The sequence below is a fragment of the Hypanus sabinus genome, chromosome 1 (genome assembly GCF_030144855.1).
Source record: "Hypanus sabinus isolate sHypSab1 chromosome 1, sHypSab1.hap1, whole genome shotgun sequence".
Lineage (NCBI taxonomy): Eukaryota > Metazoa > Chordata > Chondrichthyes > Myliobatiformes > Dasyatidae > Hypanus > Hypanus sabinus.
Genome location: NC_082706.1, coordinates 79,615,708 through 79,640,982, shown reverse-complemented (window position 1 = coordinate 79,640,982; position 25,275 = coordinate 79,615,708). Strand labels below are relative to the sequence as shown.

General features: G+C 38.0%; 1 protein-coding gene across 13 annotated transcripts in view; it reads left to right on the top strand.

The window, feature by feature from the left end:
• rims2a (regulating synaptic membrane exocytosis 2a) overlaps positions 1–25,275 on the top strand; it is a 1,025,605-nt gene that overhangs the window by 681,390 nt on the left and 318,940 nt on the right. For 4 of the 13 annotated variants that reach the window (XM_059971246.1, XM_059971253.1, XM_059971280.1 and 1 more), the window contains one exon: positions 22,865–22,870. The exons of the other annotated variants lie outside the window; for them this stretch is intronic. In XM_059971246.1, coding sequence (XP_059827229.1) covers positions 22,865–22,870 — 6 coding nt within the window. The remainder of the gene's footprint in view (positions 1–22,864; positions 22,871–25,275) is intronic. 13 annotated transcript variants of the gene reach the window in all.

Sequence of the window (25,275 nt, the reverse complement as noted above, 5' to 3'; positions counted from 1 at the left end):
TTGTTTGATCATACCTTACTGAATAAGATTGTTTCAATTCATCTTAATTAAAGAGGGGAAAACATGTATAAATATACACACTAGGAGTAAGTCTTAATTATTTGACCTCATTCCACCATCATGGCAAAATTCTGTGTGTCTTCAACTCTATATCTTCAATCTGGCTATGGTAATCCCCATCTTTAGCAAGAGTCTGTCCTTCTCTGCATTAAAAATGGCTTGAATGAGAATAAATATCCAAAGGTTCAGAGCCCTCAGAGAGAGAGAAAAAATCTACATATCCCACTTTTAAATGCATGTTCTTTTGTTTTTAAATAGAAAACTAATTGTAGATTTCCCACAGGAGGAAGGTTTCTATCCAGAATCTGTGATGTTGACATGTTCTAATCAAATTCACTTTTGACCAATACAGTAGTATATTCCAGATGTGGTCCCTCCAATGCCCAAAAGAACTAAAATGTATCTCTACACTTTTTATTAAGTTATGCTAGCAATATACAATACTTACTTTTAGTCTCCTTAATGATATGATGATCCTGCCTATTAGCCTTTTGTAATTATGCACTAGGCCCTAGTGACTAGGACAGCAAGATCCCTCTATATCTCACACCTCTGCAGTCTCTTACCATTTTGATCATATGCTCCTTTTGGTATGATCTTGTGGATAATTTCATATTTTTACCCATTGGTCTGATCTTTTCCTTCTCAAATTGTTTTTTTTATAGCCTCCCTTGATATTTCAGAGAACTTTCTTATCATTCCTTTGTGTTATTAACAGATTCAGCAAACATATCTTTTACACCATTATCATTATGTCCATTGATAAGGCTGAGGCACCATCACCAACAGACATGGCCCTGTTTTTAATTAGTGTTCTAATCCCAGTTGTCACTCATTCAGGATTTTTGATCTGTACCCATTGTATTTTTGCTTTCTGTCCCCTACACATTTCCTTCCCTCCACTGCAAGCTTTACTCTGGAACACACATGTCCCATCAACAACAAAGTACTTGCTAATAGAGGCACAGCATAATTCAACATGGAAACAGGCACAATGGTCTGATTCATCCATGCCACCCACTAATCTATCCTATTGGCCTGCATTTGTCCCACAGTCTATAAGCCCTTCCTATCCATATACCAGTCCAATTGTCTTTTCAATGAGGTCCATTGTAACTCCCTCAAACTTTTCCTCTGGTAGCTCTCTAAACTCTTGATAATTACACTTTTTAAAGCCTCCCACTTGCTAGACATCCCTTTGCCTGCATCTGCTCTCACCCAATTAACCTCTGCAGGTTCCTCGCTATTGCCTCTAAAATAGGCCTGCTGCTTAAATAGACGGCCAGTCCAGCTATTCTCCAAAACTACCTTAAAACTAATAGAATATGATCACAGGTTGCAAAGTGTTCCCCGACTGATCAGTCGCCTTAGCTCCAGCCCTAAGAAGAGGTTCACGGCTGTACCTTCTCTAGTAGGACCCTCTATATATAGATTATGGAAGCTTTTGGATATAATTAACACATTTCACCTCATCCCTGCACTTTGCACAAATATTAGGAACGTTAAATTCTTCCACTAATATTACCCTGATATTCTTTTTTTTAAATAAACTTTTTTATTGAGTGTTCAAATAATTACAGAAATAAAAGAAAATGTATGAAAAAATATATATATACCCTACCCCCCTCCCCTTAACCCCTCCCCCCAAACATCCCTATATAAAAAAGAAAGAAAGAAAGGAAAAAAAAGAAAGAAAGAGTGCCTGGGTATCGGAAGATCCCCACATGCTCCATGGAGTTCATAATAACTTTAGTATATATATTTATTTCTTTCCCCAAATAACCAATTATTTCATCTTCGGAGCACCTATATATTTAATCCTGTCTTTTGTAAATAAGGGCACCAAATTTTCAAAAATGTTTCATATTTATCTCTTAAATTGTAAGTAATTTTTTCAAGTGGAATACAGCCATAAATTTCCTTCTTCCAATGATCTATACTTAAGTATGTATCCGATTTCCAAGTAACTGCAATAGCCTTTTTGGCTACTGCCAATGCAATTTTTATGAATTCTTTCTGATATTTATTCAATTTGGGTTTTGGTTTATCCCTTCAATATCACCTAGTAAAAATAATATTGGATTATGTGGAAGTTGTGTTCCAATAAAACTCTTAAATTTGTCCAAAAAGGTTGAATTTTAGAACAAGACCAAGTAGAATGTAAAAAAGTACCAATTTCTTGGTTACATCAGAAACACTGATTGGATAAATTTGGGTTTAATTGATTTATTTTTTGTGGTGTAATATATAATTGATGTAAAAAACCGGACATTTATTGTATTTGTCATACTATCAAGACATAGTCTTGACCAATTTGTTTCTTCAATTTTAATATTCAAGTCACTTTCCCATTTTTGTCTTGACTTATGGACTCCTTGCTTAATTGCCTGTTAGAAAATCCTCTCTCTGTGCTGCTGTAATGCCCTCCCTCATCAAAGAGGCAAACACTCCCCCTCAACAAAGAGGCAATACCACCTCTTCTTCCCATACTTCTTTTGTGCCTGTATCATCAACAGCCTGGGAAACTGTGCTGGCACTCTCACTCTTCTCTCAACTATGTTTCTTTTATGATTACAATATCTATTCCCCTGAACCAATCCATGCCTTGAGTTCATCTGCCTTACCTCATGCATTGATAAAGAAGGTTTAAACATGGCTTCTGGCCGTCCTGTCTCCTAAATTTGTTATTTCTGATTACAAGATTTGCCCTCAGCTTTTCAACTACCACGTTTTCTGCTGAGGGACTAACATTTCTGCCAATCTAGTTAAAACCCTTCTGAGCAGCACTAGCAAGTCTTCCTGCCAGGAAATTGGTTCACCCTCCTTCTCTCATGCAGTACGTATCTAGGGCTGGTTTGTCTAATCACACCTTGACCTATTTCATTCCTAGATTCCACCACACACACACACACATCTACTATGATCAGGTAACCTACCGATGTGTGAATATGAAAGGAAACTTGCACAGTCACAGGGCAAATGTGTAAAACTCCACACAAATGGCACTGTAGGTCAGGTTAGAAGCCAGATTGCTGGAACTTTGAAGCCGTTAACTGTTGTAGCTGTGTCACAATGCAAACCATGTGCGAGGTATTAGTAAATTATATTATTGGCTGAGTAATCTGTTCCTAAAGGCCCTGGGCGAAGAGAGAAATGTAAGTGTGGAAAAATCTCTCTATTTTCCACAGTCTTGCTTCAATCTGAATTGGACTATATGGCTCAATTTTAGATTATATGAAAGATGCAGCCTTTGGTAATGTAAAGTTCATTAGCATGGCACTGGAACATCAGATGGATAACATAATTCCATGCCCCCCATGTCCGATGCAGCCATCTGGTGTTGTTAATGGGCCTAACAAAACTAAACCTGCTGCTATGATCAATAGTTCCAAAGGGAACTGTTGGTGTTTAACAATTGCAGGAAAGACAGATGATATGAACCATGTGTAGTCAGGAGACCAAGCCTGATTTTGGACACTGACCTGGCGAATATTAATCAGATCTAGCATGGGATTAGTATCCTTGCTCATTTCAATGGAGAAGGATAAACAGGTAAGGTATTTATTGTTTAGTTTATTCTTTTAAAAATTACTTTGCTGAGTTTTAAAGTATTTAAATTTTTTTAAGTGTTCATTGTCTCAATTATTTACAGCAATTTAAATGGTTATTGAATGCACCTGAATATCAGAGTCATTAAAACAAACTGTTATAAAGCTTGTCAGCTAAGACACATTAGATCCCTTGCCTACATCTTGTCTCCTGACAAAGGCTGTTGAGATGTTCTGGAACTTCCCTACCTGAGGCCAACTCGCCATTAAGGCTTCTCAGTGTCTCATCACAGTCCTCTGCATTCAGCACGGATAAGTGACGGTAGGCAGAAACAGGGATGGCAGCTAATTAAAGCTGCCTTTCTTCAACCATTATAAAATATCGCAAAGTAGATCTTTGGAATCATCTGCTTAATGCAGAGCACTGTTGTAATATGTTCAACAGCCTTACAAAGATTGTCATCTTTATGTTCTTCTGATCTATTACTACTGCATTAGTCTTGGTTTTGTTGATGGCAAAATGTTTTTATCTGGCTTATAATGCAGATAAATGCAGCTTATAATGCAGATAAATGCAGCTGTTATTGCTAGAAGCAGCCTCTGTTATTTATTTATGAAACAATGATGTAATAATAGGGAGGAATTGAATGTAATGCAACAAAAATGTCCTGATGTTCATCCTTTGACAGCTGAAAGAAAACTTGGTTTTAGAGGTCTGGATTCAGTTATTCAGAAGCAAATCTAAGAAAAGAATTAATATTTCTGAATAAACTTTTTAAGTTTTTCCATTGTGTAATTCTGTACACCCATTATAAGTAAGAATTTCCAATATTTCATACAATTAGATATATTCTGTGCACCTGCGTTTTATCCTGTTGGGTGACAAGATGACTACAGTACTTCAGTCTGTTCAATGACTGCGTTGTGCTTTGAAGTTGCGCGTAGAAGTCATTGTTGTCTTCTATGCACTGTTGACTACCAAGATGAAAATATGAATGGAGTCATTCATACATATTATTTCCCCTTTCACACCACTTTTCACATTCAATTAGACATTTTTACCTATACAAATTATAAACCGTCTTTTGAGGGCGTGCTCCTCACTTCCTTCTCTCAAACAGAGAGGAATTGAAAATAACCTGCATAACCTCAGAAGACAAACACGCTAAGTTCATAAAATACTACGTACCTTTCCAAACTGTGCTCTCCATTAAATACCTTGCAATTAACTGCACATTATCCTTTATTAAGTTAACGGTTAAATTGCAAATTACGTTGTCAGCAATGCAGATTGTGCTGTCAGTTAGGCTCCATCCACACTACACTGGATATATCCATAACCGAAGCTTTTTCTCTTCGTTTTGACCCTCCGTCCACATAAAAATTGCATTTTCATCCCCCGAAACCAGAGCTTTTCAGAAACACTCTCCAAAGTGTGTATTTTTGAAAACACCAATTTGGCAGATCAGTATGGACGGGGTAACTGGAGAAATCTGAAAACGCTGTCAGATGGCAGCGTGCCATTTCATTGTTTTCCTGAACGCAACCTAACAACTTCAGAATAGAAGGCAATGAGACTGAAGCCAGAAGAGTTAGAAATGTACTCACCAAATACTTTGACCCATAACTTACTGAATAAATAAGTATACTGTACTCACTTTGCCCTGTTTTCTATCCTTGCTTGTATGAAGGTGGTTTACCTATTTATGCAAGTACTTCTCTGACAATAGATGTGTAACAGCCTAATGTAACATTGTATGGAAATACAAGATAACACTGATGCAGACATGTTTTATACATTTAACAAGGTGCTTTATTAATGCAACAGAGTTAGTCAGTTTTTCAATGTTCGTCGTCAGCTGGGTCATACTGTTCGTGAACTCCCTGTCGGTTGCCTCCATACGCTCCAGTATTTATTTTTTTACTTTTAAGTCCTCCTGCGCGAGAGCCAACAGCTGTCTATCGTTTAAGTTTTTCTAGTCTGTAACTGAACACGGCGAGATTCGATACCAAACGTGTTGCTTATTTTTGGTGGATGCATCCTGCATATGCGCAGTAGGAGGAGATTCACCGAAATCTCTGTTTCAATGTGGACAGAGATATTTTCAAAAACGCATAGTGTGGACGCCTATTGTTTTTACGTGAAACCAGTGCTTTCAAAATTATCCGGTCTTGTGTGGATGTAGCCTTAGTTTTAGGATTGCACCATGACTTGCAAAGTTCTAAGGAAATAAGCAAAATAGATGATAATTCAATAAATCAAGAAAAAAAATATTTTGTTTCACTGCTGTGTGAACATTATGAGAAGTTATTTGCTCACATTGCTGCAGAGAACTGGAGGGAACAAGAGTGTAGTTCAAACATGAGTGTAAATCCTAAGGTTTTGATCTTTATTGATGGGATGTGGGCATTGTTGGTAAGACCAACATCATTTGTAAAGGCCACATTGAGCAGATGGTGTAGGGAATCTTCCTGAACCTTGGCAATTCTTTAGTTAAGATGCAGTTGCGAAAGAAAATTCCAGGATTTAGATATAGGGTGAATAAAAGAATCAAAGTTTATTTTCAAGATTGTATTGTATATTATTCAAAAACTATTGATATTCCGAAGTGACCGCTTCCCTTTTGGATGATAGACAATATGGGTTTAAGAAATGCTATTTAAGTAGCCTTGGCAAGTAGCTGGAAACAATCAGGAACACAGTTTTCCATAAATAATGCATCCTTATTTCTTGAAGAACATCCATAATCATATCGTGGTCATCAGCATTCTTATGGCTATCGATTCATATTGACTGAACCACATGACAAAAAGGAATTAAATCATATAGTTTGTAACAAATACTTTTTGGATAATGAGGCCAAATATTTCCATTTTAATATTGCAATTAACAAAATTGCACTTTTACTTTTTAAGTTACTTGTAATCTTTCTTAGATTAATGCTATTCTCCCAGTAATTCTTCTCAGTTATTCATTAGTTCCTGGATAGTAATAGTACTCTGGTAATCATTTGTTTATTTATTATGATGCACATATTCATTCTTAAAATATGTTTTGGCCATGTAAACACATTCAGTAAATCCAATATCAGTATGTCCAACTGCCTTTAGGTTGAAGTTTACAAGAAGCAAATGGGTGAATAAAAGGTGAGCTGCTACTATTCATTGCAAATGTAAATCCCTGAATTTGGATGCTTGCTGTGTTGTTGGCGGTGTGCTGAGAACCAATCAGTTGAGCAACAATTACACAAATTACTTCTATATCTTTCCCGATAATACCTTTCCTCCCCTTTTTCCAAATAATTTGGATATCACCTAAAGATATAAACTAATTAAGACAAGGGCATTAAAAACTTGCAAGATTATAATGCAAAGCATAGAATGCAAGATATGCCATTACTCAAGATGCTGTTGCTTCCTTTATACACAGAAATCTGGGGTTAATAGGTAAAAAGTTAAAAAGCTGATTCTGCACCAGGAAGCCATGATGGCTTGGAATTTGAATCAGAAAACTATATGATTCATTGCACATTTATGGTATTCCCAGTTTTATAGTATGATCATTGGAAACTTGGACTCATTATTCTAACAATGGATTGATGCTCACCTGTTAAGAAGCTATTCAACCATATTGGACAGGTGACCTTGCACTCTGTTGGCCATTTCCAGTATCCACATTATACTTCCACAGATGTAAAACAATGGAGTCATATCCTCTGCTAATCATGATCGGGACTTCTTTCTTTGGATGTGTGGCATGGTTTAGAGCTAATACTACAGTAGTGGCAGAACATAAAATGTAAGATATGCCGTAATTCGAAAGAAGTGTATATAAAGGAAGCTAATGCGTCTTGAGTTATTGCATACATTGTACTCTATGCTTTGTACAGTCAAAATACCTCATTTACAAGTTTTATTCATCAGGTTCTCCCTTTTGTACTGTTCATTACAATTATATTAATTTTGTTTTTATTTTTAGCAGCATGAACCATATAGTTTATCCCCTCTATCGGGAAGATGCTATAAGGTTACTTCGTTCCCAAAAGATCAACAGTATCTGCTCTGAGGGTGCTTACAATGGTGTTGAGAGGTACTCATTTGACCATTGATCAGATTTTATAAGAACTACTAACCTAGATGATTTGCAAGTATTAGCCAGCATACATATTTGTGTATTGGTTCTGCATATTACAGAGTAGCAATTATTTATGCTACTAGTATTGCAAAAAGGTGCACTGGTAATATGAACCTTGCTGTAGCAATTAGAATTTAGAATTAATCTTTTACAGAAATATGAGAATATCTGGAAGGTAAATTAAAAAGACAATGAAGTAAATGGATTAGGGACATAGAATCATGACATAGAATCATGACATAGAATCATCACAGAAACAGGCCCTTCAGCCCATCTAGTCCATGCCAAATCATTTAAACTGTCTACTCCTATTGACCTGCACTGGGACAATAGCCTTCCATACCCCTACCATCTACGTACCTATACAAACTTCTCTTAAATGTTGAAATCAAGCATTCATGCACCACTTGCACCAGCAGCTCGTTCCACACTCTCACCATCCTCTGAGTGAAGAAGTTTCCCCTCATGTGCACTTTTAACTCTTAACCCATGATCTCTATTTGTTGTCCCACACAACTTCAATAGAAAAATCCTGCTTGCATTTACCCTATCTATATCCCTCATAATTTTGTATGCCTCTATCAAATCTCTCCTCAGTCTTCTACATTCTAAGGAATAAAGTCCTAAGCTATTCAATCTTTCCTTATAACTCAGGCCCTCCAGTCCCAGCAACATTCTTGTAAATTTTCCCTCCATCCTTTCAACCTTAATTACATCTTTCCTAGCTCATTAATGTCCTTTTTTAAGAAGAAAGCTGTCCCCCTTAGTTGGTATTTTTTTTACATTGGGTCCAGACGCACACTGGTTTTTGAATAAATGAAATCAGACCTATATTTTGAATTTAGTAAAAGCTATAATGGTAGGAGTGAGTGGTTCCAGTATTTTAGCATTGATAATTATTTGTGTATGATTTTCATTGTAACCTATCTGTGATTACACCCCTCAATCTTGAATAATAAGTGTTTTGTTTTTCAAATCATTTTATTATTAATTGTCCGTTATGCCACTGGCATTTAGGGTAGCAATGAAGGTCCTCCATCTCTGTCTGTCCTTGGCCTCATAGAGGAATCTTCATTGCTGTTTCCAGAACAATTTTGTTTTCCTGATCAAGGTTGTTAGCCCTGAGCTGAACCCTCAAACCTGAAGGACCGATGGTCCACTCTTGGTCTGTCCTCTACCCTTTAACAGGTTTGGCATAGATGACCCTACCAAGAGCCAACGTGGCTCTCTGGGTCGCAAGCTGCCAAACTGTGACAAGGCTGTGGCCTTCTTGGAGGTTTTCAAATGATAGCCTCCATCATCAGACTAATGTATAAAATTCATTCATTGTCTGATGCATTTTTCCAAGGCCTATGGCTTCAGATAGATGATAGAGTTAATCTGTCATCAGCTTTGTTGCTGTAACTGAGCTCATTTTTATAGAAGCTGCCAACACTAATTGATCAATCATACACAGTATACGATGGCAGTTCATTTATATTTACACAGTAGCTCACAATTGCTTACAGAGAATTGTGTAATTCTTATAAGGCAAAGTAAGTTTGCATTTTACAATGGGTCTTAATTTAAATATTTGATTTGAATATACTACTTGCATGTTTTATGGGAACTGCAGTGTATTTATTTGAATATTTATTAGAATGGCATTGAATGCTACGGCACATAAGGAGACCTTGAGGTAGTTTTGAAATTTTGTACTTCAAAAATGGTGACGTTTTGACCTTCCTAGGAAAGATTCCCATTAACTCTCACCCACATGGTATTAACTCTGCAATTCAGTTCGGTATGTGCATTTCTTATCGTAATACATAACACCAGCAGAACTACCTGACGATAGTGAATTTGATTTCCATTTAAAATTTCTTCAGGAATTTTCTTTTCAATATAAATATGTTTAGTTTAGAATGTATTTTGTTTCTCAATAGGGCCATGTAATTGTAGAACATATTGCACATTTTTCTGAATGGCTTTGCATCTGACTTGTTCTGGAACCTAATGATATACAAGAAATGTGCTCTTACCAGTTCTAATTCTTAAGGGCCAATTTTAAAAATTCTGATCTTACTGCCATTATTTAAACTCCCTATTTATCAGAAGAATGTCAAATTAATAAAAAAATATTTACCATAATTTAAGTAGAGAGTATGAGATAATAAGTATAAATAAAGTAACAGGTAGCAACTAAGAAATTATTTCAAAATTAACTATTAATTCTCAATATATTTTAATCTCAAAATATTGAGCAATGGCAAAGCAAACTACTATTGCTTGACTGTTTAGGTCAGGAGATAGATACTGTATTCCACTAATGTTGCACAGCTAGAGTACAAATTAGCCACTCAAGTGGCTTTTTGTATCTGCCAGGTGAGAGTTAGCCTATCTTCTGAAATGCTGAAACTGTTTCTTTATGTTCTCATCCCACCCTTGGCCTGATCCAGGCCCGAGTCCCTGTTAGCATGACTGGAGTTGAATTGTCTAATCAACAGATGAAGTGACTTACATGCATACTATGGCAACACTGGCAGTTTTTCAATCTCACAGAAAAAAAGGGAGAAATAAGGATTTAAGAGATTTGATAAATAATATCCTGATTGAAATAAGTTAAAATAATTAATTTTAAAACACAGGATTTTATTTTCTCTTTGCATAGGCAATCAGGTAAGATCACTTTGTTTGTTTTTCAATGTAAACCCATTAAGCACAAAATAATACTTCATTCTGCCACGATCAACTTTGAAAATCCTATATTAATCTTCGTTCTGTAGCTTGAAACAAGTTTTGATCTGTGACATCCACAATCTGACACATTAGATTTTAATACACATCATAAATGACTCTTATGCAGGGCCTCTCCTGTTTCTGATAGAGTTCCACTCCTTTGATCTGTTCATACCCCGAGCAGTTCCCAAATCAGAGAAGCAGCCGCATGGTAATATATTTGAATTAAATCGTAGGCCAATCAAGGGCAATGCAGCGTGAAACTAGGGTATTTAGCTCAGGCATTTCCATGAACTCATGGTAGACAGCAGCCCCACAGATCCCAGCAAATCAGTCCCTCTGGTCTCCAGAACACTCATTCATAGGTAGGGACTGTAGTTAGTAACCTGTGGTGGGCCTGTAAAACTCTTATGGACATGAATTTCTCCCATATTTTCTTCTGAGCTGTTGTTCTGGGCATTCAATAGCAATTTTTTTTCATGCAATTAACTCCCATTGGATTTTCCCTTTGATAAAACTCACTGTAGACACTGGTTTCCTTGTTTGTAAACAAAATGTAAAAACATAACTCAAATTCAAGAATTTCCATTTGTTAAAAAGAGCACAAATCTTGTGTTATTTGCCACAATGCCTGAGAGTGTAATATGTTTATAACTACAAACATCCATTTCATGTCAATAACCCATATGGTATAAATACATAATTAAAGCATGCAGAACATCTCATTTTATCATCTATTGTGTTTGTGTGTTTAACTTATGATTATGTGTTTAGTTTTGTACTTCTGTGTTAATGTCTTGAACTGTACTTGTTATTTTTTTATTTCTCTGCTTCATCGTTAGGGGAATTAGGCAGCCCAGGAGAGTACCCAATATTTGGTTTGATGGTGGTGCTGCCCATCACCCAGAAAGGTACATCAGAATTAGCTTTCTAATTAGTGTAATGTCATAATCATTGGATTAGATGAGAAGAGGTTGAGGTTGTGTAATAACCACAACCACATTGCCAACTGTATGTTCAGAAGTGGTGCCATAATTCAGTGATTTTTATTATTGAATTTACATTTGGATGATTTCTTAAAGCAGGTAGTAAATTGAAAAAAAAAGTCTTTCTTACCCAATGCTTATTTTGACTTTCTTAGTTAGTTTGCTGTTATGCATCGGTGACAGAGCACAATTATTTAATTTCTGGAACACTCACAACACAATAAGTTTCCCATGTTAATTGTACTGCAAATAAAACTGGATATTTGATGGTAGGTTGTGATGAGGAAGGTAATTAAAACAGCTTCCCTGTAAATAGACATTTGCAAAACAGCTCTGCTGTATGTGTGCACTATTGTAAATGCATAGTAACAAAACTGTTGTCTGCAAAACAGTAACACTGCATTATGGTATTGGTTTAAAACTCTGTCTTTAAAACATTCAAATCAATCATTGGAATGGTCAAGGGAAGAGAATTTGGCAAGGTTTTTCTCTATTGCATCCACTAGTCAACGTTTTTATGTTGCTGGATGGTGATGTGAAATACCAGCCGTTGTGTATGTGCTGATTGGAGACAACCAATCAAATTGATTAACTGACTGACGGGTAAAAGGAAAATCACAAAAAAAATTGCAAATGCTGGAAATATGAAATAAAGGCAGAAAATACTGAAAGCTCACCAGACCATCTGTGGAAAGAGAAGCAGTCGACATTACAGGTTTAATATCCTTCATTCTCTTCTCCACAATACTGCTTGCATTTTATTTTTTAATTTTCATTGATTTGTTTTATCTATTTATTGAGATTCAGAGTGGAATAGGCCCCTCTAGCCCTTTGAGCCATACCACCCAGCAATCCCCCGATATAACCCTCGCCTAGTCATGGCCAATTAGCCTACCGCCTGGTTTGTCTTTGTACTGTGGTAGGAAACCAGAACAATTGGGGGAAACTCATGAGGAGAATATACAAGCTCCTTACGGGCAGCAGTGGGAACTGAACCCAGTCCTTAGTACTGTAAAGTGTTGTGCTAACCACTATGCTACCATGCCACCCCAATCATGGCATACCCCATTGTTCTCTACCTTCGATAAAAATTGAAAGGATCCCATGATGCCGTTTCATCAATCTATTGACCTGTCCAACTAGATTTAATAATCTACTTATTTGTGATGAAGGTGAAATCCCGAGTCCACATTATGACTGTGCCAGCAAAGCAAATTTCTAGAAATATCCAGCAGTTCAAAGAGAATTTACAATGCCAGAGAGTTTATCTTTTAGGCAAATGGCCTTTCATTGAAAGCTCACTGATCTGAAATGTCTATTCCTTTTCTGCGCAGATACTATTTGAACTGCTGAATTTTTTTCTGCATTTTCCATTTTATTTCTGATTTATAGCATGTTCGTGTTTTGCTTTTCTGAATCTCTTCAGTCATGTCTCACATTTAATCTATTCCAGATTCAGGATCTGTTCAAGTGCCCACAAGGGATGAAATGCCTAGGCAAATATGGGAGCCTATATCCTCCTCATTTTATTACAAAACTTTGTTTCAACTCTTTGGAAACAAACCTAAAGATCCTCATTCCGGGGTGCTGGGAGCCTTACTCTGATGCTGGAGGAGTATCTAGGTGCAACTTCCATCTGATCATTTGTCTTTGCTCTTCCACCAGGAGCATCCTCATAAGTCAGAGGTTGAAGCATAGTTGTTCCCATCAAAGACCATACTTCTCGGGCACCACAGATAAAATGGAGGAAGGGGACAAAAGACAGTGGAGTTTAGAGGGTTAGGATGGTTGGTTCTAGAGGGTGGTGGAATGGAGAGCTCTCAAGACAGTAGTTAATTCTTAAATCACTTCTAACTTGTGCAAGGTTCCACTTGCAGAAGCAATCAGCACGTATGTATTTGCCACTGGCCATTACCAGGATACTGTTGGGATTTCCAGAGGAGGATAGTATCCCAGCAGTCCTGTCTCAGGTGCAGTGTCATGGCAGACTGCACAATGGCATTATTGTTATTCTTTCTGGTTGAAGTCGATACTGCCTTTCCAACATAATACATTAATCCCAGAGTTGTTATTTAAACATGCATCTGGTTTCCTACCACTTAGACTATTGATGAAATTGCTTGATAATCTTTTAGAACCAGTACACGTGAAACAGGAATGAGATTGGTCTGTGACTTAGAATATAACACTGACTGTTAAGTGATGTTGTGAAGGAATCGTTATGTACACTTATGATGTTTGTTTTGGTATGCTTTTCTGAAGATGGTACAATGGTGGAAGTCACAATGCATGGTCTAATCATGCTGTAGTGAATGGAACTTCAGAGCATTATAGGTAAGCTGATTTGTGTGCTACAGACTGACTAAAGTCTGTTTTTAACGATACAGACTTCCATCCAATCCTCCAGCAGATTGGATGATTATTGCAGTGTGTATAAATGCTGTAGTTCTGTATGGTTGTGGGCTTGATTTTATTTATGAATAAAGGAGAAAGTCACCATTTACATGGCCTTACAGTAGAAATAAAAGCAAGTGACCAGAAAAAACACCCATTTCTCGAAGCGTCCTGCTGAGAAATGGACTGCTTGCCCTTTATTCTATTGTTGCGTCAGGATGTGCCGTAATTATATGTTTTACAGTTCACTAATTGAAAAAAAAACTAATTGCATTGGTATAGAGGTTCTACAATACTTAGCATTTTGTTTTACTATCAGCTTTCATAGTGCACAAAACGGAAGTCTTTATCTTGGGGATGGAAAGGTATCTAAACATTTTACTTATGTACTTATTGAGATACAGCTTGGATTAGGACTTCCCAGACCTTTGAACAACCCCCAATCTAACCCTAGCCTAATCACAGGACAACTTACAATGACCAATTGACCTACCAACTGGTATGTCCTTGGACAGTGGGAGGAAACCCACATGGTCATGGGGAAAAAGTAGAAACTCCTTAAAGGCAGTGGTGAGAATAGAACCTGGGTCGCCTGTAGTGTAAAGTGTTGCTCTAATCTCTACGCTCCCCTGCCACCCTATTACCTAATTGTATGCTATCCAATTAACTGTTATCCAATTGTATGATCCAGCACAGTGACACAGCTGAGGTGAAAAACCATCTAGGTAGTATTTGAGCTCAATGTTTACCATTGGGAACTGTTAATTTGCAATTAAAGTGTAAACATCCATGATCCGTTTTAGAAGTATACTGACATATAATTACCCAAAGAGAAAACTACTCACTCCTTTATTAGCAAACTGCACCTCATGCTTTTCAAGTACCTCTAAATTCCTTCAATGTGTCCTTCAAACTAAAATGTTTAGTTGGATGAAGAGTGCAGATGGGAGGGTATGGAATGGTGCCAATGTGAAGAGACGCAGAGGAGAGCTTTGTTTGCATTGCAGAATGAATCAGAATCAGATTTAATATCACCGGTATATGTCGTGAAATTTGTTGTTTCTGCAGCAGCAATACAATGCAATACATACAGTAATAATAGAGGAAAAAAACGTGAATTACAATAAGTAGTGCAAAAATAGAAATAAAAGTAGTAAGTTAGTGTTCATGGGTTCAATGTCCATTCAGGAATTGATTGGCAGAGGGGAAGTAGCTGTTCCTGAGTAGCTGTGTGCCTTCATGCTCCTCTGCCTTCTCTTGATGGTAGCAATGACAACAGAGCATGTCCTGGTGATGGGAGTCCTTAATGATGGATGCCGCCTTTTTGAGGCATCACTCATTGAAAGTGACTTTGATACTACAGAGACTAGTACCCATGATGGAGCCGACTAAGTTCACAACTTTCTACAGCTTCTTTTGATGCTGTGTAGTAGCCTTCCACCCCATACCAGACAGTGATGCAGCCGGTTAGAATGCTGTCCACACTACATCTGTAGAAATTTGTGAGTCTTTGGCATCAGCTGGATTTTGAGAAATAAGTTTTGTAGTAGAATATTGGTCTTCCCCTTTCTGATTAGAATGCAGATATACACTAAACTCATCTTACATATGTTGGTGGCGTCAGACCCTCGTACCAAGAAGGAATCCGCAGTTCTTTCACCCGAATGGTGGATATTACCTCCCTTCTTATTTCTGTCTCCTTGATCACCACCCTTGAAGGACAGACTCATTTATAGTATATAATGGTCTAGTCCAGAGGGCATTTGTGATAACAATTAAAAATGTTTTTCTTGAACATCTAAAAGCAAAAATAACTTTCGCAAGCCACATGCAATAACCTCTAACAAGAAGCCCTACAACAAGCCTTTACTATCTATTTTTACCTCTAATTTGTGTCATAATTATGTATTCCATCATTCAACTATTATTCACTCTCACACAGGACAGGGTGAATGTTAAATTTATTGATACTGTTGCTCTGTATCAATGTTGTTGATTTACATCCTAGAATGTGCTGGGACTCATCATCAACAATATAACCTAGGGTCATTGGATGCTTCGGGTCTTACAACAGCAGACATCCTAACTCAAGCAACCCAGCCAGGTTTGATCAGGCCCGGTTTGTGTCCCAGCAGCACTGGTCAACAGGTTACATCTCTTGATCCAGGGCCAGCCGGAGGCTCTCTCAGCAGCATCTGATGGCTTTTTAATTTGCAGCCCCCATTATGCCAAGAAGACCATGGGTTCAAACATCTCCTCAATATGGACTTACCAAGGAAGTGTCAGTTCTACCATGACCACCTACGTGAGCTTTCTGACAGAGCAACCATGTCAGTCCTCAGAGATGATGATACGATAAAGACAGGGAACTTTACTTGCTTGTCCAGATTAGCTTTCAGTTGGTGCATCAACATGGTGTGAAAAATTATCCTAATGGACTTTTCCATCTTTTCAATTTATAAATTGTACATATCTTCCATATTAATATATATTGAAGTTGGACCATAATTTAAATTTGAGTTTGTTTTCCTCTTGAAAGCCATTTGCTTTAACTAAGATTGGCAAAAATCCTTCCGCTTTACTCGAGATTAAAGGAAGTCAAACAAAATATGCAGTAGTTGTCAAAAATCGAGTGGATTTTTCTTCTAAATCTGTGCATTGCTTTGTGTCCAGGGGGAAGTAGCATTCTTTCACAAATGATTAATTTCCTTCCAAGTGACACTGATTAATGCACTGGGGGTCTGAGAATGTGAAAGCACAGCAGCAGATCTCACAGTACCCAGTGGTAGCTGGTTAAAGTTTGAAACTGTTCTCCATTACAAGGGCTTCCACAGATATGAGGGGATTTCTTATTGAAACTTATCGAATATTGAAAAACCTAGATAGTCAATGAGGAAGGAATGTTTCCTATTGTGGTGGAGTCTAGGACCAGAGGGCACAGTCTCAGAATACAAGGACATCGCTTTAGAAAAGAGATTAGTAATTTCTTTAGCGATGGGGTGTGAATCTGTGGAATTTGTTGCCATAGAAGGATGTGGAATTTGTTGCCATAGACCTAAGTCATTGGGTATATTTAAAGTGGAGGTTGCTCGGTTCTTAATTAGTAAAGGTTATGGGGAGATGGCAGAAGGATGGAGTTGAGAGGGATAATAAATCAGCCATGACTGAATAGCGGTGCAAACTTAATGGGCTGAATGGCCTACTCCCACTCCTATGTCTTATGGCCTTATGGACATTATATGATACTCTGATCATAAACTTTTATAAATACTTGGATAGATCACAGAGCAGCTGGGTGACAATTTTACATTATTTATTATGCACAGTAAAACTTTGATAATTCCATCAGCTAATTGCTTGAAATCACAATAGTTTAGCCATCTGGCTTCTTAAAGTGGTGGGGAAGATTCTGGAGTCAATTATAAAAGATGAATTAGCGGCACATTTGGATAGCAGTAACAGGATCAGTCCAAGTCAGCATGAATTTACGAAGGGGAAATCATGCTTGACTAATCTTCTGGAATTTTTTGAGCATGTAAATATGAAAATGGACAAGGGAGAGCCAGTGGATGTAGTGTACCTGGACTTTCAGAAAGCCTGTGATACGGTCCCACATAGGAGATTAGTGGGCAAAATTAGAGCACATGTTATTGGGAGTAGGGTACTGACATGGATAGAAAATTGGTTGGCAGACAGGAAACAAAGAGTAGGGATTAACAGGTCCCTTTCAGAATGGCAGGCAGTGACTAGTGGGGTACCGCAAGGCTCAGTGCTGGGACTGCAGCTACTTACAATATACATTAATGAATTAGATGAAGGGATTAAAAGTAACATGAGCAAATTTACAGATGACATAAAGCTGGGTGGCAGTGTGAAATATAAGGAGGATGTTAGGAGAATGCAGGGTGACTTGGACAGGTTGAGTGATTGGGCAGATGCATGACAGATGCAGTTTAATGTGGATAAATATGAGGGTATCCACTTTGGTGGCAAGAACAGGAAGGCAGATTACTATCTGTATGGTGTCAAGTTAGGAAAAGGAGAAGTACAACGAGATCTAGGTGTCCTTGTTCATCAGTCACTGAAAGTAAGCATGCAGGTAAAGCAGGCAGTGAAGAAAGCTAATGGCATGTTGGCCTTCATAACAAGGGGAGTTGAGTATAGGAGCAAAGAGGTCCTTCTGCAGCTGTACAGGGCCCTGGTGAGATCACACCTGGAGTATTGTGTTCAGTTTTGGTCTCCAAATTTGAGGAAGGACATTCTTGCTATTGAGGGAGTGCAGCGTAGGTTCATGAGGTTAATTCCCGAGATGGCGGGACTGTCATATGTTGAAAGATTGGAGCGACTGGGTTTGTATACACTGGAATTTAGAAGGATGAGAGGGGAGCTGATTGAAACATATAAGATTATTAAGGGATTGGACACGCTAGAGGCAGGAAACGTGTTCCCGATGTTGGGGGAGTCCGGAACCAAAGGCCACAATTTAAGAATAAGGTGTAGGCCAATTAGAACGGAGTTGAGGAAAAACTTTTTCACCCAGAGAGTTGTGGCTCTGTGGAATGCTCCATCAGAAGGCAGTGGAGGCCAATTCTCTGGATGCTTTCAAGAAAGAGTTAGATAGCAGAGTCAAGGGATATGGGGAGAAGGCAGGAACAGGGTACTGATTGTGTATGATCACCCATGATCATACTGAATGGCGGTGCTGGCTTTAAAAGCCAGATGGCCTACTCCTGCACCTATTGTCTATTGTCTAAAGTCTTGATTCCCGCACTCCCCTTTAATATGCCAGGGACAGTTTTTCAGGATACTATTAAACTTATTGTAGCTGATTTGTGTGCTCCTTTTAAACATCCTGGGACCCTGCCTTTCACATTCCCTTCAGACAAACTAGATTCTAGTTTCCTTGGTTCCCTTAAACTTATCAAGTACGCTGGAAAATCTATTATTTTACTGCATAGCATCTGAAATAAAATGAATTAAAAGTGCATTGGGATTTTATTAAAAAGTCTCATAATAATCAATAACATGCCTATGGGCCAATACTTAATAAAGTTTAGAAGATAGATGACCTTGTTGAAAAGTAACTTATTCTGGGGTGTTTATACAGAGTTGGATGTTATGATGGGGGGGAGGGGGATTTAGAACAAAGTTGACAAAGTTTCAGTTCAGGTGGTTGTTTGCTTTAAGATTCTCTGAGAGTGCCAAAAATCTTTGCATGTTGTACAAGAAGAGTGGGGGGTGGGCTGCATCATTGAGCATTGAGTACTTCCTAGACTGACATGGACTGACTTGTCATCAGGAAGCTGTGTTAGTGAGAAAGAGGCAAGGAAGAGGATATGTGGCCATAATCAGATCGCTCATGAACTTACTTAATACTGGGGCCGACTCAAGGTGCCATGCAACCTATTCCTGCTCCTTTTTCTTATGTTGCTTAAATATAGAGGATGAGGCAAAGTCAAACTCATTATTTTCAAACATTTGGAAAAAGATCAGAATAAAACTTTTGTGACCCATTTTTATTTTTGTTTTGGTACACAACGGAGCTGTCATTTCTTTGTCCTTCCTGCACTCCTTGCATTTCCTCATTACATACATCATTCTTCAGTTGAAAGGACTGACACCAGGTCTCAGGCTCCCAAATGCCTGCCTATGATACCGTAGTTCAATCCAACACTGGGAAATGCAGAGAAACAGCTTGAGGTATTTTTTAACCTTTCTTGCCTGTTCAGCTATGTGGAGATGTCAGCCAGTAATTCAGATGATGTTCTTTTAGATTAAGTGTGCTTGCTTCATCTAAGTAAGCCACCTTCCTACTCATAGTGAACACTCATCATTAATTGATCAAATATTTACAGTTATTAAAATAATTGTAAATTGTTTGCTCAGATAAAACTGCATCAATAAGCATGTCAAGACACAGAAAATTTATTTTAATCAGCTGCCCTTTGTATGTGTCTCTAGATCTTGCCATAAAATTTAGCTTTTATTTATCATCAGTTCCTGTAAGGTGTCTTGTTTACCTGCAGATTTCCACTGTACTTTCAAAACATGGGAGGTGTCTAGGCCCAATGTCATCCTATCTGGTACCACAGAGATTTATTACTCTTAACATTGCAGTGATTTCCTGGCATTTCTTTCAGTAACTTTGTCATAGAAACATCACAGAATCTGATTTCTTCTTGCCTTTCCACCTTTGCTTTAGAGTCAATATGCAAAGTTCAAAATACATTTAGTATCAAAGTATGTATACATTAAACAAACTTGAGATTTGTCTTCTAACTGCCACAAAACAAAGAAACCCAATAGAATCCATTAAAAAAGACAGTCAAACACCCAAAGTGCTGAGAGAAAAATATTGTGCAAACAATGAAAATAAGCAAATAGCATTCAGAGCTAAAGCCAGGCATCACTGCAGCTGCAGCTGGCCACAGCCCCAGTTCATCGCAGAGCCAAGTAAAAGTTGTGGGACCACGGATATGAAGCCAGACATCACTGCAGTCAGAGTCATAGAGTTATAGAGCACTACAACACGGAAACAGGTCCCTTAGCCGATCTAGTCAAAGCAAAACTATTATTTTGCCTAGTCCCATCAAACTGCACCTGAATTATAGTCCTTCGTGCCCCTCTTATCTAACTTTCTAACGTGCTGAAATTGAACCCACATCTACCACTTCTGCTGGCAGCTCGTTCCACACTCTTTCTCCTGATATGCTGATAATTACGTTCTTCAGTATAACATAATCAAGACAATGATACTATTTCACTTCTGTTACCTCACCCTCTTCTTTTTCTACTGCCTTTTCTTTTGTTCTCGTTCCCTTTTCACTCTTTCTTACTTTTCACGAATTTTGATTTTTCTTAGTATTTTTTATCTTTCTATTTCTCCTTGTTTCTTTCCAGTAATGTTGAAAACCTTTATTTCTATGGATTGCATATGAGTAGCTCTATTGCATTTCCTGTTCTTTTTCTCCAAGTGGGTTATGGAAAAAAAGAAAAAAAATGTTGATGATGATATTCTGGAACCTTAGCTGAATTGCTGCAAGTGTATTAGGTGCTGAGTTGTCTAGCTGAGATTAATCAATCAAGGTATTATGACCTGAGGTAAGACATTATGACAAAATATATTCTATGGCATAAAATTTGTGTCTGTAAAGTAATTTAATAATATCAAATGAAATTAACATTGTGCCAAAATTAAGCAAAATTTTCCAGTTTCTCTGCATCAATGGTGGGTTTTAGCAGAGCCTGTAGTTTTCACTGCATAAGTGTGCTGATTTATTTCAGAATGAAAGAAAACCCATTTCTGACTGAACAAATCATCTGCACAAGCATAGAAGATTTAGCAAGGAACTTTCCTAATGATGACAGATATCAGCTGCTGTTGACACTTATAACATCACAGCAGCATTGACCAAATTATAATCTCGTCTAAAAATTAAATGCCAGATTTCTTTTCCCTATTCACATTAAAAAATCAATAGGGAAGCAATGTACTGCAAATTAGATGAATTTGCATATTCTGGAATATGTTCAGCAAATCCGTGAAGAAAAAAAAATGGGTTAATATTGCACAGGAACTTTTTAATTCTTTTGGATCCATCCAAATCCTTTCATCATTACCAAAGTAAGCCAGCATCATCTCAGATAGTACTCTCAGACAATATGTAGATTGCCGTACCAGAGGGGCAGAAACACGATCTCCTGTTAAGATAAAAGGCTGGGCAGGTGGCTGAAGTGTCAGTGGGAGAAAACCTTCTGAGACCATGAACATGATTCAATTAGTTTTAAAATAGTAATAGGCAAAGTTAGGCTGGGCCACAGGTTGAAATTTTAAATTGGATCAAGGCTTGGTATCAGACTGGATCTTGAAAAGGTTGATTAGAAGACCACTGACAGGTAAAGGGGCACTTGGCAAATGGGAAGCTTTAAAATTAAGATAGGGCCATTTTTTCCTGTTAGAGTGAAGGCAAGACTGGCATGCTTAAGGAATTTTGGCTGACGAAAAGCTTTGAAGCTTTGTTAGGCATAGGAATCCAAGATCAAGTAAATCCCTTGAGGAATATAAAGGATATAAGAATACACTTAAAAAAGGAAATCAGAAGGACAAAAAGGGAACCTGAGATATTGTTGGCAGAAAAAGTAAAGGAGAATCCTAAGAAATACTATAATTAAATTAAGAACATAAGGTCAAGCAGGGAGAGAATAGATCAGTGTGGGTTTCCTTGTGTGGTATCCAGGAGTGTGACAGTATTGAATTTGCTGACCGCGGAGTTCTAAACTGAAACTGTTTTAAGCCCTGTCAGATATAAGTAGCCATGAGAAGTCTCCCTAAAAGGAGAGTATACTGTAACTACCCAATCTTCAAAGACTGGTTCACTTCCCTGTTTATTTTCCACGATGAGTTTAGCTGCCAATACCCACTATCCGAGGGGTGGGTCCCCTCTCCTTACCAAGGAGAAGATACTTCCAGCTAACAAAATAGTTTAAAACACAGTTCATTTAACTTCAATGATAAACATTTAAATCCTCACATTCTTAAAACACACTTAAAACTCACAGAGGATTTTGATCTTAAACATTTCCAAGTCACAAGTCAATTCTAATACATAAAGCACAAAGCATTTCCAAATCACAAAAGATAAAGAATTAAGCACAAAACATTAAGGATTTCTTAAACTGATAAAACACTAAGGATTTCCAAAGCACAGGTACAATTCCAATAAACTAAAAAGACATACCAAAAAGTTGCAGACAAACAATGCAGAAACTGAAACTGGAGGAATAGATCAGCCACATATTTCTTCCAATTCCCTTCTTGATGTTCTTTGCCACATTCCTAATAAGTCAGAACTGCTCTGTATATTTGTACAGTTTCCCTCCCAAATGGATGATTTCACAAGCATATGATATTTCTTCTGAATAAAAATGCTCTAAAGGCTTCTTTTGGAGACAGAAACCTGAGCTAAGTGTGGAGATACTGTGCAGCTAACTTCCTTGAGCACATAAACCTCTCAGCTTTAAAGAGATCAGTTATTGATATGCTACGTTATATTATCTGTCTGCTCTACAAGCTTCCTTAAAGGAAGCAATTTAAGCGTCAGCTTGTCTGTTTAAAACAACACAAATTAAACAACCCATTGTCTTACACTGTATCTTGACCAGCAGTAAAGCAGATGCAGTGGCTATCATCTGCTTCTGCACAGACAGAGTGTCTTCTACATAAAGAGCTTGTTTGCAAAGCTGTGTTTTAACTTCAAGCTGGTTGCTGCTTTCCATTTAATTTTTAAGACCTGATAACTGACTTCCATTTATGATTAGAAGCTAAATAAATTTTATTTGAAAGTTTACTTACATCTGTTTCTGATCTTACAAATGTCAAATGCTAGGTTTAGAAAGCAAGGTTAGCAAAAAAACTAAGAAAGAGGCCTACTGGCGTAGAAGAGAATATCCATGACAGGAGATGTGTGAGATTTTAAATGATATTTCTTGTCTATATTTATCATGGGGAAGGTCATAGAAACAAGGGATCTCAGGGAAGAGAACAATGATTTCCTGAAAAATATCAACATTATAAAATAGGAGGTGTTGGCAGTCTTAGAAGAGCTCAAGGCCTGGTGCCAGGCAAATAACCTTTTGTTCAATGTCAACAAGACAAAGGAGATCATTAATGACTTCAGGAAAACCTGCAACACTCATACACTTCTTCACGTCTGTGGCACAGCAGTAGAAACTGAGAGCAGTTTCAAACTCCTGGGATCGCACAACTCGCACAGCCTTTCATGATCCCAGAACACATTCTACACAATTTGGAAAGCTCAGCATCACCTCCACTTTCTGAGGAGGCTGAAGAGAGCTGGACTATGCACATCAATTCTCCTGACCTTTGACAGCATTTTAATATGCTGCATCACTGCTCGGTACATAAACTGCACTGCGGTGGACAGGGGGGGTGCTCCACAGTGAGAAGTTAAAACTGACAAATATGTCACCAGCTCCAGTCTACCTGCCATCAAGGACATGTATTCAGAAAGGTGCCAATAAACAGTCTTGAATCTCAGCCATGAGTGAGACGCTGGAAGACTGCAGGGTGGCAAATATAATGTTTTTACTGGAGAAAAGTTGCACGAACATGCTAGTGTACTTGAGATGATGAGACTACATCAGTGGTGGTAAAACTATTGGCAAAACTCCTGTGGAACAGGATTTCTCTACATCGAGAAGGATGGACACTGGTCAGTGATATTTAGCATGATATCGTGCATAGATCTGATTGATAAATGCAGTAAAATTTGCAAATGCTGGAAATCCAAAGCAACACATACAAAATGCTGGAGGAATTCAGCACGTCAGGCAGCATCTATGCAAATGAATAAACAGTGAATGTTTTGGGCCAAGACACTTGCTTAGGTTTTGACCTAACCTTCTTCAGGTCTAAAATGTTGATTGTTTATTCATTCCTATAAGTGATGCCTGACCTGCTGAGTTTTTCCATGATTTGGTGTGGAATGTTTTAGGCTTCTTGAAGAGGTGACCAAGAGGATTGGTGAGGGTAGGGCATCAGATATTGCCTACACGGACTTCAGCAAATGATAGCATAACACATGATAGGCTATAGTTGAGAAGGTTAGGTCACATGAGTTAGCCAATTGAATGCAAGATGGCCTGGTGGAAGGAGTCAGAGGAGGCAGTGAGGAATTGTTTTCAAACTGGAAGCCTGCAATCAGTGGGATGCTGCAGGGATCAGAAAAGGGACTCCTGTTGTCTGTCATGTATAAACAACTTGGATGTGAATGTACATTGTATGACTTGTACTTTTCAGGATGACACCAAAATTGGTGGTGTAATGGGCAGCAAAGGTTCTCTAAGATTATAGCAGGATTTAGATCAACTGGCAAAGTGGGCAAAGGAATGACAAATTGAATTTAACTCATACAAATGTGAAGTAATGTATTCTGTGAAAATAAATAATATAGGGCATGAACAGTGGATAGCAAGTCCTTGATTAGTATTATATAGTGGAGATGCCCAGGGGTACATGTTCCAGAAAGTGGAGACACAGTGATGCACCATCAATAACTCTCGGAGATGGGAGGTGAATGATAGGCTTGTATTAGCAGCAAAACAGAGCACTGCATCGCGGAGACTGAGGGAGGAGCAGTGCCTCCAATCGCCTTTACACAGGAGCAGTCAGCAGAGGGGCATGTCCAGACAGGTATACATAGTTTACCACACACAGGTTGGCAAAGTGGTGAAGAAGGTATTTACCATGCTTGCCTTAATTTGTTGGGTCACAGAGTAAAAGAATTGGGACATCATATTACAGGTTACAAGACATTGGCAAGACCACACCTGGAATATTGTGTTCAATTCTAGTTTCCATTCTAAAGAAAGAATGGCATTAACATGGAGAGGATGTTTCCTATAGTGGAAGAGT